The 12287-nt window shown below is 56.2% G+C and overlaps 1 protein-coding gene across 1 annotated transcript in view; it reads right to left on the bottom strand.

Moving 5' to 3' along the window:
* Window positions 1-11779, bottom strand: part of ADARB2 (adenosine deaminase RNA specific B2 (inactive)) — a 128148-nt gene extending 116369 nt beyond the window's left edge. The window contains exons 1-4 of the mRNA XM_021690906.1: window positions 11749-11779; window positions 11095-11157; window positions 9075-9161; window positions 103-1010 (exon numbers count right to left, since the gene is read on the bottom strand). Coding sequence (XP_021546581.1) covers window positions 103-1010; window positions 9075-9161; window positions 11095-11157; window positions 11749-11779 — 1089 coding nt within the window. The remainder of the gene's footprint in view (window positions 1-102; window positions 1011-9074; window positions 9162-11094; window positions 11158-11748) is intronic.
* Between the last annotated feature and the right edge of the window lie 508 nt (window positions 11780-12287).

Raw genomic sequence — 12287 nt, 5'->3', positions numbered from 1 at the left:
CTGCAGTGCTGGGAGCAGAGGGGCCTGCCTGGTGCCCGCCACCACCCCCGTCCTCCGAGCTTCTGAAGAATACCACCTGCCCCAGCTACCTGCGCATCTCACCTGGGGCAAGAGGTGACTCTTACTCCTGCTGGGGATGTGGCCGGGCAGCCGGATGTTGAAGAGAGCCTGGAGGGCAGCCTGAGCCGCCTGGCCCTTGGCCAGCTTCTTGCTGCGTCCTGAGCCTTCGAACGTCCTGCCGTCCACGCACACGGCCATGACGAAGCTCTTGGCGCGCTGCTTCTCGGCCGGCTCTGCGAGGCACACGTAGCGCAGGCCGGAGCGCAGCTGGTTCAGCACGACCACGGGGTTCCTGTCACCCAGGGCCACGGGGCCTGGCCTGGGTCTGTCCGGCCGCGCCGGGCCCACCAGGTCCAGGGGGTGGCAGAGCAGTCGTCCCCTCCGGCAGGCGGAGGGCAACAGCCCGGCGTCCGCGGGGCAGCGGCCCGCGAAGGCCTCGCCGGGGGCGGCCGGCTCGAACTCCTTGAACAGCGTGTCGGGGAAGTCGGCCTGGTCCGAGGTGAAGTCCGTGGACGGGCCGGCGCCGCTGCCCATGGCCAGGTGGGCCTGGCAGGCATTGGGGAACTGCACGAAGGACCTCAGGGCCAGCTCGGCTGCCCGCATCTTGGCTTTTTTCTTGGTGGGCCCCGTGCCCTCGAACGTGAGCCCATTCACCTCCACAGCCACGGCGAAGACGGGGGCGTGCACCGGGCCGGTCTGGGACACCATGCGGTACTGCAGGCCCGGACGCAGGTCGTGGAGCTGTACCAGCGCGTTCTTGGGCGCCACGGACCACGAGAGCTTCTTCCAGATGAGCTGCACCTTGCATAAGTGGCCGCCGTTGCCCTCCTCCAGGGGCCTCTTCCTCTTCACGCCGGGCGCACCACCTCTGGCCCCGTCACCAGCGGGCAGGGGCCGGGCCTCCAGGTTGCTCACGTTGCGGTTTTCCTTCACGTCGGCGCTGCTGATACCTGCAGGTGAGAAAGACAGCCGTGACCCCGGGCACTGGCAGCTGACGACGGCACTGCTGGGCCGCAGACTGGGCCTTGGTGCACGCGAGCCCGCCACCAGCACGGCCCGCCAGCCAGGGAGGCAAGCTCAGGGCGGGCACCTGCGGGGAGACCTGGGGAGCAGCACCCCAGAAGTGGGGCCGCTTGCCCGGAGGCAGGAGGACCCGCATTCCTGGGCAGCTCTTGCAGAGACGCATTTCTGAGACGGAGGTGTTGGGGGCGTGTGTGGGGCGCACGGCCCCCTGCGTGTTGCTGCTGTCTCCTGCCCTGGGCACCGGCTGTGCTGGGTCAGGGCTGAGGCCAGCCGCCTGCCCTGGGCCTGGGCAACCCTCAGCATTGCCCCAACCAAACGGACAGGCGGCCCTGTGCCCCCAACAGCTGTGGGCAACACTGAGGTCAGGGAGGCCTTTCCCGCCGGGGCCGGTGGGGGGTGAACGGTGGTGTCCTCATACAATGGACTGCTACGTGGCACCGTGTTTAACGAGCCACATCTGTGTGTGTCAGCGTGGATGAACCTCAGGAATGTGCTAGATGATGAAAATAATACGTAGACAAGGATATCGCTAGTTCAAATTATACGGACACAGACATTACAGATTGTTGGTGTAATCACACGCAGGTGGTAAAGATTCGAGGTGTTCCTACTTCCCCCAAGACACAAGGAGGAAATTGCATGCGGGCTCAGGGGGCCACTTCCTTGGTGTCTGTGATGGCTCCTTCCGTCCTTCCTTTCTTCCTTCCTTCCTTCCTTGGCAAGAAATGATATGAAGTAAATTTAGCAAAACCATCCTTTGCTAACTGTAGGTGGAGGATGCATGTAATGATAATTTAACTTCTATGGCCTGGCCATCTTGGACTGCTCGTGGCTGGTGATACTGTTGTTTTTAGGCAATCTCAGGCGTGGATGACATGGGAGTCCTGATTGCTCTGCAGGTGAATGTGCTTCTGGGGCACTGACCCCTCAGGTCTCTGCTGAAATCCTCCGAGGGTGTCAGTGGTGAGCGGTGCAGGTGCCTTTCACGGAGGCTCCCTCAGACCTTCTTATTCCTAAAATCCAGCCTGCGTGGGGATCACAGCACCATGTTCGAGAAGAAACAAGGCTCAAAGAGGGAACCGGTTGATCCGGGCTCGTTGGTCGAGATGGGAGTGTCCCGGGAATGTTCGCGGCTGCTGTAAACCTGGCTTTACAGAAGCAGAATAGTCCCATCATTTTCTTGGCTCCTTTACAGGGACACCCTGTGCTGGGCTCTGGGAGGCGGTGAGGATGCTGAGCGCAGTCGGCCCTTGGTTCGGACAGACGTGGGAGGCGAGGCGGCCGCCCAGAGCCAGGCGGGGCCCATGCAGAAGTCCCCGGCAGTCGGGAGTGAGTTTGTTCTCGTTAAGCACGTGGAAGCTTGGGGCTGATCCCGTGGCTCCTGAACAGCTGTCGTGTGGGCGCCCCTCAGTCCTGTGCGGAAGCCGGGCAGCGGTGAGTGTGGCAGACTCCGTGACCTTGCCCTCGTGGTATTGTGGCGGAGAATCTAACGGAGATGTGCAGCGTGTCAGCGCAGAGAGGTGCCCTCTCTGGGGGATGCGCCCTAGGGGACATGTTCTCGGATTGAGGAACCCCAGCCGCTCACCGCGAGCCCGTTGGCTCAGTTGGCATTTCCTCCAGCAGTTTGCTTCCATACAGTGTTAGGTTTGCGGAGGTAACTGTTCAAAGGCATGATGCAGAGGGTTTTATAAGTTAGAGGTGGATGGCATTCATTTACAGACTATTTTAGCAGAAATAATTACCTTCCAAATATCAAGCACTTAGTCTCTGCCTCCTTTGTTAATGATTATGCGTCTCACAGGTAGCAAGGAGCTCTGCCGGGGGGGGGAATTTCAGGCCGAGAGACAGTGGGTCAGATTAACCATGCAGCCTCTCAAATTGAACGTGAAGATGAGAAAAAAAATCCAACCCAGCCAAAAAGCCCCATTCTAGATTGCGTTCAAAACTGCTGGGTGTGTTCCAATTTCTTACTGATTTCCCACAGGGTGGGGATTGGTGAGACTGGTAGTGAGAGTGAGGTGGCCAGCATCTCGGATGACCTTTTGAGGTAGAAAGGGTTGTCTTGGAGGAAGAGCCCTTGCAGGCCAACCCTTCTCTTCCCTGACTCCCAGCGCCCACAGCTGCCCTCGATACCATTGTCCGTGGCACCAGCCATGGTTATCAGACTGTGGCATGAAGGCCCCTTCCATAATAACCAACAATGAATAATAATTGATGAAAAAAGTGGGCTTCTGGGCCCTATCCCGGATACACGAGCCACAACCTCTGGTTTTGGAAACTCGCAGAGTGGGGGTTCGGCTGGCGTGCTCTGTTTAACTGGCCTGTGGGGTCTGAGCGTGGCTGGCCGAAGCTGTAGGAGGCAGACAGGGCAGTGGTCACCCCACCAGCTCGGGGCTCCATCACACAAGACGTCAATGTCCCCCCTGCCTCTCAGGTGCGTGTGACCAGGGGCAAGTCCCTCCATGTGCCCAAACTCTACTTTCTCAAAATGGCAAATGTGGGTTTTAACGGCACTTGCCCTATGAGATTATTCCAAGCTTGAACTAAAGGAGCATCAGGAAGAGGCTCAGCCCAAACCCAGACATACAGGAAACACCTCTTTTTGAAAATAGCAGGAACGAGAGAGGCAGACACTGCTGAGCTCTTCCTTGCTGAGTTTCCCCTGGAATTTGGGACCCCCCCCCCAGGAGGCAGGGTAGCAGCGTCTGTCCTGTCACATGGCGCAGGCTCCAGGCTGTCCTGAGGCCGGGTCTGAGCGCACCCCTCTGTCATGAGCCTGTGGGCCCCAGAGTGCAACACAAACACACCGTGCGTCTCTCCCTTTCAGTCAGCGTCAGAGCTTCTGAGAGTCAACAGCCATCCCATGGGAGAGACGCGCACGGTGACTCCCGGTCCCCAGGGGACGGACGGCGAGGGGACGGATGGCGAGGGGATGGGAGGCTGCCTCGCGGAGCGACCCCACCCACGCCGCAGCTCCAGCGCTGCTTAGAGATACATGGGCCGTGTCTGGAAAACCACGCGCCACTTTGCCAGGTCCGCCGTGAAAACCCCACACCAGTTTGCGGGACTTTCGCTGCAGCGATCCCACGTGAATTTCTTATGGGACTCCAGCTCCGACTTCACAAAGTCACATTTCCTTCTTCCCCAGGGAAGGGGGTCCTTCGCAGTCCCTTCCCCTGACCACTTTGTTCTCCACTAGTTAATAGGCTTCCGTTCTCTGTTGTCAGAATGATCCAGAGGTGAGAGTCAGGAGGCCACGCTGCCCAGGACCTGCGCCGCACATGCTCCCTTGGGTCTGGGCCCTGAGGCATCCAAGCACACGGGGCTCCTTTCCCAGCACAGGCTTCGGCTCCTGGGCCCCGTGGGTCACCCCTGAGGTGGGAGGGGGACGCAGATTGTCCTCATCCAAGGAGAGCAGGGCCTGGTCTGCCCTGGGGGAGTCACCCCTCAGGCACGTCGCTGATCTTGAACCCTTTATCCCGTACATGGAGGCAGCTGGATGTGGACAGCAGGCTCCCAGCATCTGGGAGTTGTCCGGGAGCTCACCTCCGGTGCTGACCCCGCAGCCGTGCACTTCTCGCTGGCCTTCTCGGGGGGCCATCCCCAGGCCTCACGGGCGGCGTGAGCACCAGCTCATCTGGGAACCACAGGAAAGCACGCTGACGGCTGAGTGGTGCTCACAGAACCCGCCACATGGGGGCTGCTGTGTGGCTCAGGGCAGACAACCCATGAAACTTTCCACGTGATCTGTAAACGGTGATCCGTGAGCGCTGCAGGCTTCCAGGCCGTGTGCTTTGTGATGACTGATCACGGCCACTGTGGAGGTGACGGTTGCCCCTGCCTTGAAGGGTCTGAGAGAAGATCGGTGGCCCCCACCTGCCTGGACTTGCCCTGGGTCCTGGGGTGCAGGACTTGGCACGAGAATGTTTATTACGTGATAAAAATGACTTGTTTCTGAAAATGTATTTGTTGTACATTTGGAACAGCTCAAACGGACGGGTCATACTAGGTTATGAGAATTAGTGAGTCCTTTAATTCTACCCTGGAATTCGTTCTCCCAAATAATTGCTTTGCTTGCCAGTCATAACTCAGGGACTTGCAGTCGGTCAGGCTTGGAGCAGCTCTGCCAAAAACTCACGTCCCCGTAGGGGGTCGGACGGGGGACTCTCTCGTCAGGTCAGTTGCACCTTGAGGTGCATTTACGGGTCTGCCTGTCCCCCCCACTTTTTCTGTGTCTGCGTGTGTGGGTGCACTCAGCGCGCGGACATCAGCCTGCGGGCGAATGGTAGGCAGCAGAACCGGGGCTGATTGATCTGGGGGCCCAGCGGCTCCCACCACCCCAGGGAGCCCCCATCCATGGCTCACGTCATGTTGGAGAATTTCTGACTTGGATTCCAGTGCCTTCCTTGGCAAAGCCCAGTCCCGAGGAAAACACGTGCAGGTGTCCTGAGCGTCCACGCCGGCCGAGGGCGAATTCCCTCATCCTCACGGTGTTGAACACCAGACACCCTCAGACTGCGGCTTCTGTGACTCAGACAGTCGCAGTGTCCTTCGTTGTGGAAATTAGAGAAAAAACAGGCAGATGACGTCAAGCTCCATTAGACAGATACCACAGACTGGTGGCCAGCAATTTGGAGACTGCCAGGCATGGAGGAGAGTGTCTACGGCAGAGCCACATGCGGGAGAACATAGAGCAACTGTTCCATTTTGCTCTCTCACACATCGATCCGTCTCCGGAGCCCGTGACTGCATTCTCCTGTTTGGCAAAAAGTGTCAGCAAAAGCGGTGCTACGTTTAGAGGTCCAATGCATGAAAGAATTGCATTTTAGGGAGAAAGAGCTGGATTTTGGGGCACCTGGGTGGTTCAGTTGGTTAAGCGACTGCCTTCGGCTCAGGTCATGATCCTGGAGTCCCGGGATCGAGTCCCGCATCGGGCTCCCTGCTCAGCGGGGAGTCTGCTTCTCCCTCTGACCCTCCTCCCTCTCATGCTCTCTGTCTCTCATTCTCTCTTTCTCTCAAATAAATAAATAAAATCTAGGGAAAAAAAAAAAAAAGAAAGAGCTGGATTTTACATTGGTGTGGCTGTGGCTAAAATTTTACTTTCCAGGTGAAATATATCCTCCCAGACTTAAGTCCAGTTAGCAGGCTGCACTTGTGCATTGGCGGCCATCCTGCAAACGTGGGCGGGTCACATGGAGGGTGAGGTCCTGTGGTCTCAGGGCTGTCCGGCTCCGGCGAGCGCAGGCAGCATGTGCGAGCCCGTGTATCACGTGTGTGCCTCACCCCCCTCCGCCGTCCCCTTTCTGGGGCCAGCGTCTGTCTGGTTATTAGGCAGCCAGACTTCTCCAACTAGTCACGTCTGTGCCGCATGGCTGACAGTGACGCAGCCGTGGCCTCAGGTGGTAGGGCACCGGGGACCGGCCATCTGATCTGCCCCATTTGCATCAGACGGGGGCTGACAGGACCGAGGCCAGTGGCCTGGAGTCTCCTTTCACTCTGGAGGGAGGCCCTGGTGCTTGGCAGGTGAGCAGTCGCCTGGGAAGGGGGTCCGCTGAGGCACAACCACGCCCTGGGAACACCGAGAGGCCACGTGGGCCGGCTGACTCGGGCTGCAGAAGTGCAGGCCTGATTCTCGGCAGCAGGCAAAGGTGCCTCCTTTCGAGGACGTGTCCCACATGGTCCTGGATGTGGTGTCTGACCCATGTCTGGGTGAGGATCAAGCGGGTGTGGTGGGCCGGTCTCCCTCCCTCCAGACGGCAGCTCGGGGAGTGACCCCTCCTCGGGTGACCTGGGTCAGCAGTAGGCACAGCGGTGATCGCGCTGGGGCAGTGACTCACTCCCTCTCAGCGTTTAAGGAGAAAGCTTGCAGAGTTGCCCACTTGAGCAGAAGTCTCAACAACCTGGCGCTGTCCAGGAGACCCTGGAAACCCACCCCATTGATGGCTGGCTTCCAGACGGGCTCCCAGGCTGAGTCTCTCTGGTCACTGACCCCTGACACCAGCTCTGCCCTTGGCATTGGAGCTCAGGCTCCAGGGACGAGTGGCGGTGAGTGCCGGTGGCCACGGGGGAGCCCGCTGATGGTCCAGAACGTGCTCCACACGGGGCGGGCAGAGCACCTCCGTGTAGCACCAGCCCAAACACACCCGAGTCAAAGCCACACTTGCTCCTTCCAGCCCACCCTTCCCCCCTGCACAGGTGTGTGCACACGTACACCAGACGTCACACATGGCACACACACCCTGCTCACCCGCTCTCCTCTCCCACCTTCCGAGGGTGCTTGGATTGCTAATGGCCGAGACCGTGTGGGCAGACTAGGAGAAGCTGAAGACGGGGCATTGATGGGAGGTTTGTCTTTGAACAGTGTTTGAAAATAGGGTTTTCTAAGTAAGGATTTTCCAAGCATTGCAAAGGCTTTCTAACATGTAACAATTCAAAGTCGTTCTTCTCTGTAGGTTTCCACTGATTGGGGGAAATAGCCAACTTGTGCGTTTGCTCTCTTCCAGGTCCTTGGTAGCCATCTTCATGCATTGTCCTGTTGGATTCTGATCTCAACTGTGGGATTCAGTTTATGCACACGAGGCACTGGGGCTCCTGGCTCGGGCTTATGGGAGCAGTGGCGGCGAGGTCTCACCCCACACTGGGCACCTACCACGCTCAGCAGGGTCCCAGCCCCTCAAGGGGGGAAAGAGGAGGAAGCAGAGGAAGATTTTCTTTCTCAACGTGTTTATTCCAGGTGTTTTATCAAAGCACTTTGCATGCACATCCAGTTCAGCTTGGGGCACGTGTGCGTGCGTGCTTAGAATTGGTTGATGTGTATATGTACACACGTGTGTGTGTGTGTATTCCACATTTCTGAAGTGGCTATCAATAGGACCCCCACCGGGTCCTGGAGGTTTTCCCGCTTAGACCCTGAGACAACAAAAACGAGCATTTGCCCAACTTCTCTGAGGAGGGAGCCCCGAACGGGTGGCCCAGAGACCCGCGTTCTGATTTCTGTGGGGACTTTGTCCCCATCCCGCGTGGGGGGTCTGCTCTGGTTCTGAGGCACCACGACTCTGTGACTTTGATTTGTGCAGTGACACGGGCTCATGCCCTCAGCCTCCAGTCCTGTTGCTGGCCGTGCGTCTTACTAGCCGATGGCAGGGTGGCTAGCACTCCAGTGCGGGTCCCCCCACCACGTGCCCTGGTCAGGGTCCTGGTGAGCTCCCGCAAGCTCCCCGCTCTGGGCAACGAGCACAGTCTGCACCATCTCACTGGGCGGAAGGTGACCCAGCTGTGAGGTAATACTGAAATGCAGGAGAGATCTGTGTGGTTTGGGGGTTGAGAGCATGCTGGACACGTCCAGGAACCCCCCACACCAGCCCTGCCCCCCAGGGGGCCCCTCACTGGTCTCAGCAGGGGGACCAGCGTTTCCATCCCTGCACTGCTTTGGGGCTTCCCCGGTTTCCTTCAGGAGCCAGAAATGTTCCAACAGGCAGGCACCCATCCAACTCCATCCTTGTTAAATAGTTGTACAAACTGTGTTCATTTTCCTCCGTTCCTCCCCCCTCCCTCCCCCTGCCTCCCTTCCTCCCTCCCCCCCTTCCTTCCTTCCTTTTGAAGGGAAAAACAAAGGAAAGAGAGGAGAGGGGTTCAAGAAAACTGATTTTTCCCTACAATCTTTGGAGTTCTCAATTACAGAGTCGCTGCTAATATTTTCCTACTATCCAGATGGGGATGGGATTCCAGGTGGGGACGGGGTTCCAGGTAGGATAGGATTCTAGGTGAGGATGGTATTTCATGGCAAGGAAGGGATCCCTGGTGGGGACAGGATTCATGTTGGGGATGGGGTTCTGGGGGTGGAGGGACAGGAGCAGAGCCTCCTGCTCGGTGAAGCCCAAATAGTCCCCACCATCACCCCAAGGGTCTCAGTGTTTGGGGACAGTAGAGGACCCCCCCCTGCGCATGGGGCCGGGACCCCCTCCACTCGACAGGGAAGGGAAACTGCTTACTTAGATTGTCTTCGTCCTCCGTGTTTGTGGCCCCGGGGCTTAAGTGCTTGAAGGGAGCGATGAAAGCTGACAACATGCTTACTTTGTCTGGAAAGAAAAGAAGAACAGGAAATGCACTTTTGACACCGAGTTTCAGAAAAACTCAATGCTTTCCTATGTTCTTATTGAGGGTTTGGACAAGGGAGTTTGAAAGCTTGTTTTGGTTTCAGCCACTTCATTCTGGTTCAGTCTTTTATTGAATTTCTGACAGCATTTTTATCAAACTCCTCTCTCCATTCAATTTTCAACTTTATGATTTCCATCTTTCTTCTTTTCTCATTTTTGGCATCTCCCCTCCTCTTGTTCTGTGTCCCTCAAAACTCAAAGCGATCGTCTCCAGGGCAAGAACCTTGCGTGAGCTCATAGGATGCTGGGTGGGGCAGAGCCTGGGACCCAGGGCATTTCACAGAGAAGAAGTGAAGCAAGTAAAAAAAAAAAAAAAAAAAAGCCATAATTAAATGAGAATCGTGTGGATAAAGCCAAGACCTTTTCTCCCCATGAGCGGAGAACTTGCTTTGTGGGCTTGAACAAGGATGTAGAAATCAGTCAGCGGGCAGCTGGGCCCCGCTGGCCCCGGAGGCCCCCTCCGTCCCTCCTGCAAATGGGCACGTGACGAAGCAGGGACAGGAGCCCGGGAGAGCGCCCTCCGCTTACCCCACTGCGGGGGAGTGAGGCAACACCTGTCCCGAGTCAGCCCGGGGTGGGCCACTGGACCCAGGGCAATGCCGCTCATAACCTACAGTCCCCGCAATCTCTCTCTTAAACGGAAAGATTGGGGAATTGTGGGATGGGAATGCACTTGGGAGACATTGAAAAAGGACTAATAAAGGGGCCAAAGGAAAAGCTCCTTTCTGTAGAGATTCCACTGACTGAATCCAACCTCAGAAGCTGGGAGCACTTGTCCAAAGAGGAACCTATTCCAGGGCAGAGGAGAGCATGTCCAGGGACGGCACATGCAGCCCTCCCCGTTCTCGGATGCCCGCCTGTCCCCGTACGGTTCCTGGTGGTTCTCCTGGCTGGCCTGGCCCACGGGGGCTGAGCTACTTTGCCACGGGACACTCCCCGCCTCCAGGAATCTGTTGGCACCGGAGGGCCGAGTCTTTGGTGGCTCCCATGCCATCGTCTGCTTCTGTCCTCGGGAAGGGGGACTGCTGACTCGTGGGGCTCCCTCTTTGTACACATCTAAGTGTGACTTTGCGTGAAAACCTCAGCTAGTGGTTTTATCTGCAGTTAGCCTTCAGGCGTTCAGACCCAGGCCTGAAATGTGCTCTTTTTCTTTCAGTTCTGAGCCTGTTTTCTCTTTACCCAAGCTTTCCAGAGGCCAGGGGTGTTCACATTGAAATTCATTCAGGAGCCTGTTAACAGCTGTTGTTTCCAGTAGGGACGGGCAATGATATAATGTTCACTCAGAGAGAACAATAAATAACTCAAATATAAAATGCCTCTCTTTCTTCATTCTACGGAACGAGAAGAATAAGCCAGGGAGGGACTGGCTCTCCCAAACCCTCACAACCCAAGCTAATTTACTACAAGGGAATGAAATCTCTTGCTTGAGTTATAATTTCATTAAGGGTGCCCAATAATGTTACACAAGGAATGTGAAGCTCAAATGATTTAGTCTGGAGCATCTCAAAATGAAATTACATTTTTCTAATAAAGCAGGGCTACCAGCCAAACACCCACAAAAATACACCAAACCATTTCAGAGCTCACCTTAGCAAGACTGCAAAATATTTAAAGATTGTTTTAGATCCTCAAAGTTCTTGCTTTCTGGGGTTGCCAGATTTATCAAATAAAAACACCAGACACTGAGTTAGATAAACAGCAGATACTTATTGAGTATATATAAATCTCCAGCATTGTGTGGGGCACGCCTATACTGAAAAATTGTCCAGTCTATCTGAAATCCAGATTTAAGGCAAAGGACTTGAATAGACGTTTCGCGAGGGAAGGCATACAGACGGCCAGCAGACACACTCACCAGCAGGGCAGCGCAGATCAAAGCCGCACTGGGCCACCACCTCACACCCATCGAATGGCCGCCCTAAAGAAGCCAACTAGGCAGTGGGTTGGTGAGGTTGTGCAGGGGTCGGCGTCCTTGTGCACCGACGGAGGGAGCGTGAAACCAGCATGTCCACGTCTGGGTCTACACCCAAAAGCATCGAAAGCAGGGTCTCACAGAGATACCTGCACACCTGTGTTCACAGAAGCTAAAAGCAACCCGAGTGTCCACTGACAGATGAATGGACAACACAGTGTAGTGTATGCACACCATGGAATATTACCCAACATGGATGGACCCTGGGGCCATGATGCAGAGTGGAATAAGCTGGTCACTAGAGGACAAATATAGTGGGATCCACTTATCTGAGGTCCCCAGAGGAGTTAAATCCATAGACAGAGAAAATGCAATGGTGGGATCCAGGGGCTGGGGGATGAGGGGCCAGAGTTTCAGTTCGAGAAAATAAGAAGGTTCTGGATGGTGGTGATGGTTGCACAACAATCTAGTATAGTTGATGCGACTGTACTATATGCTTACAAATGGTCAATATGGCAAATTTTACCTTCTGTATGTTTCACCACGATTTAATAAGTCACATTGAATGGGACGCTCAGGATTTTATCTGAACCCTACCTCTTTTATGCCATAGCAGCTCCTTCAGCATAGTGGAGTTTGGATTTCCAGCTCAAACACACCAACCCGCTCAGAGCAGGACATCTAGGGAGCTGCCTGCCTGTTTGCTGGGCGAGCCCACCCGCTCTCTGGTTGTTCGCCCACCGTCACTGCCCCTGTACGAAGAGGAGGCAGGCTGCAGCCTTAGCACGTCGTTAGGAAGGACTGCGAGGATTGCATTTTTGGTTTGGAAAAACTGCAACACAAATGATTGGCCGTCAGCGGCTTGTTGGCGGCTGTCCCCTCACGCACGGTGTCCGCGTGGCGTTGCGCTGGGTTGGCTCCATCTGAGCACCCAGCTCGCGCTGTCCTCTGGTTCACCACAGTCCCAAGACTGGGCTCGTGCAGGTTCCTGATGGGAAATGGAGGCTGTGCTTCTACTCTACTCAATTCTGGACGTTTGGGGTATGCCGAGAGAAGCTGGCTCACGGAATTCCCCGTGCTCCCGGCTGCCCTCCACCCCCGTTGTCAAGTCTGGAGGAAGGAGAAGGTGTTTCTGT

Source organism: Neomonachus schauinslandi, chromosome 5 (genome assembly GCF_002201575.2).
Source record: "Neomonachus schauinslandi chromosome 5, ASM220157v2, whole genome shotgun sequence".
NCBI classification, from domain to species: Eukaryota; Metazoa; Chordata; class Mammalia; order Carnivora; family Phocidae; genus Neomonachus; species Neomonachus schauinslandi.
This window is presented reverse-complemented; position numbering and strand designations above follow the sequence as displayed.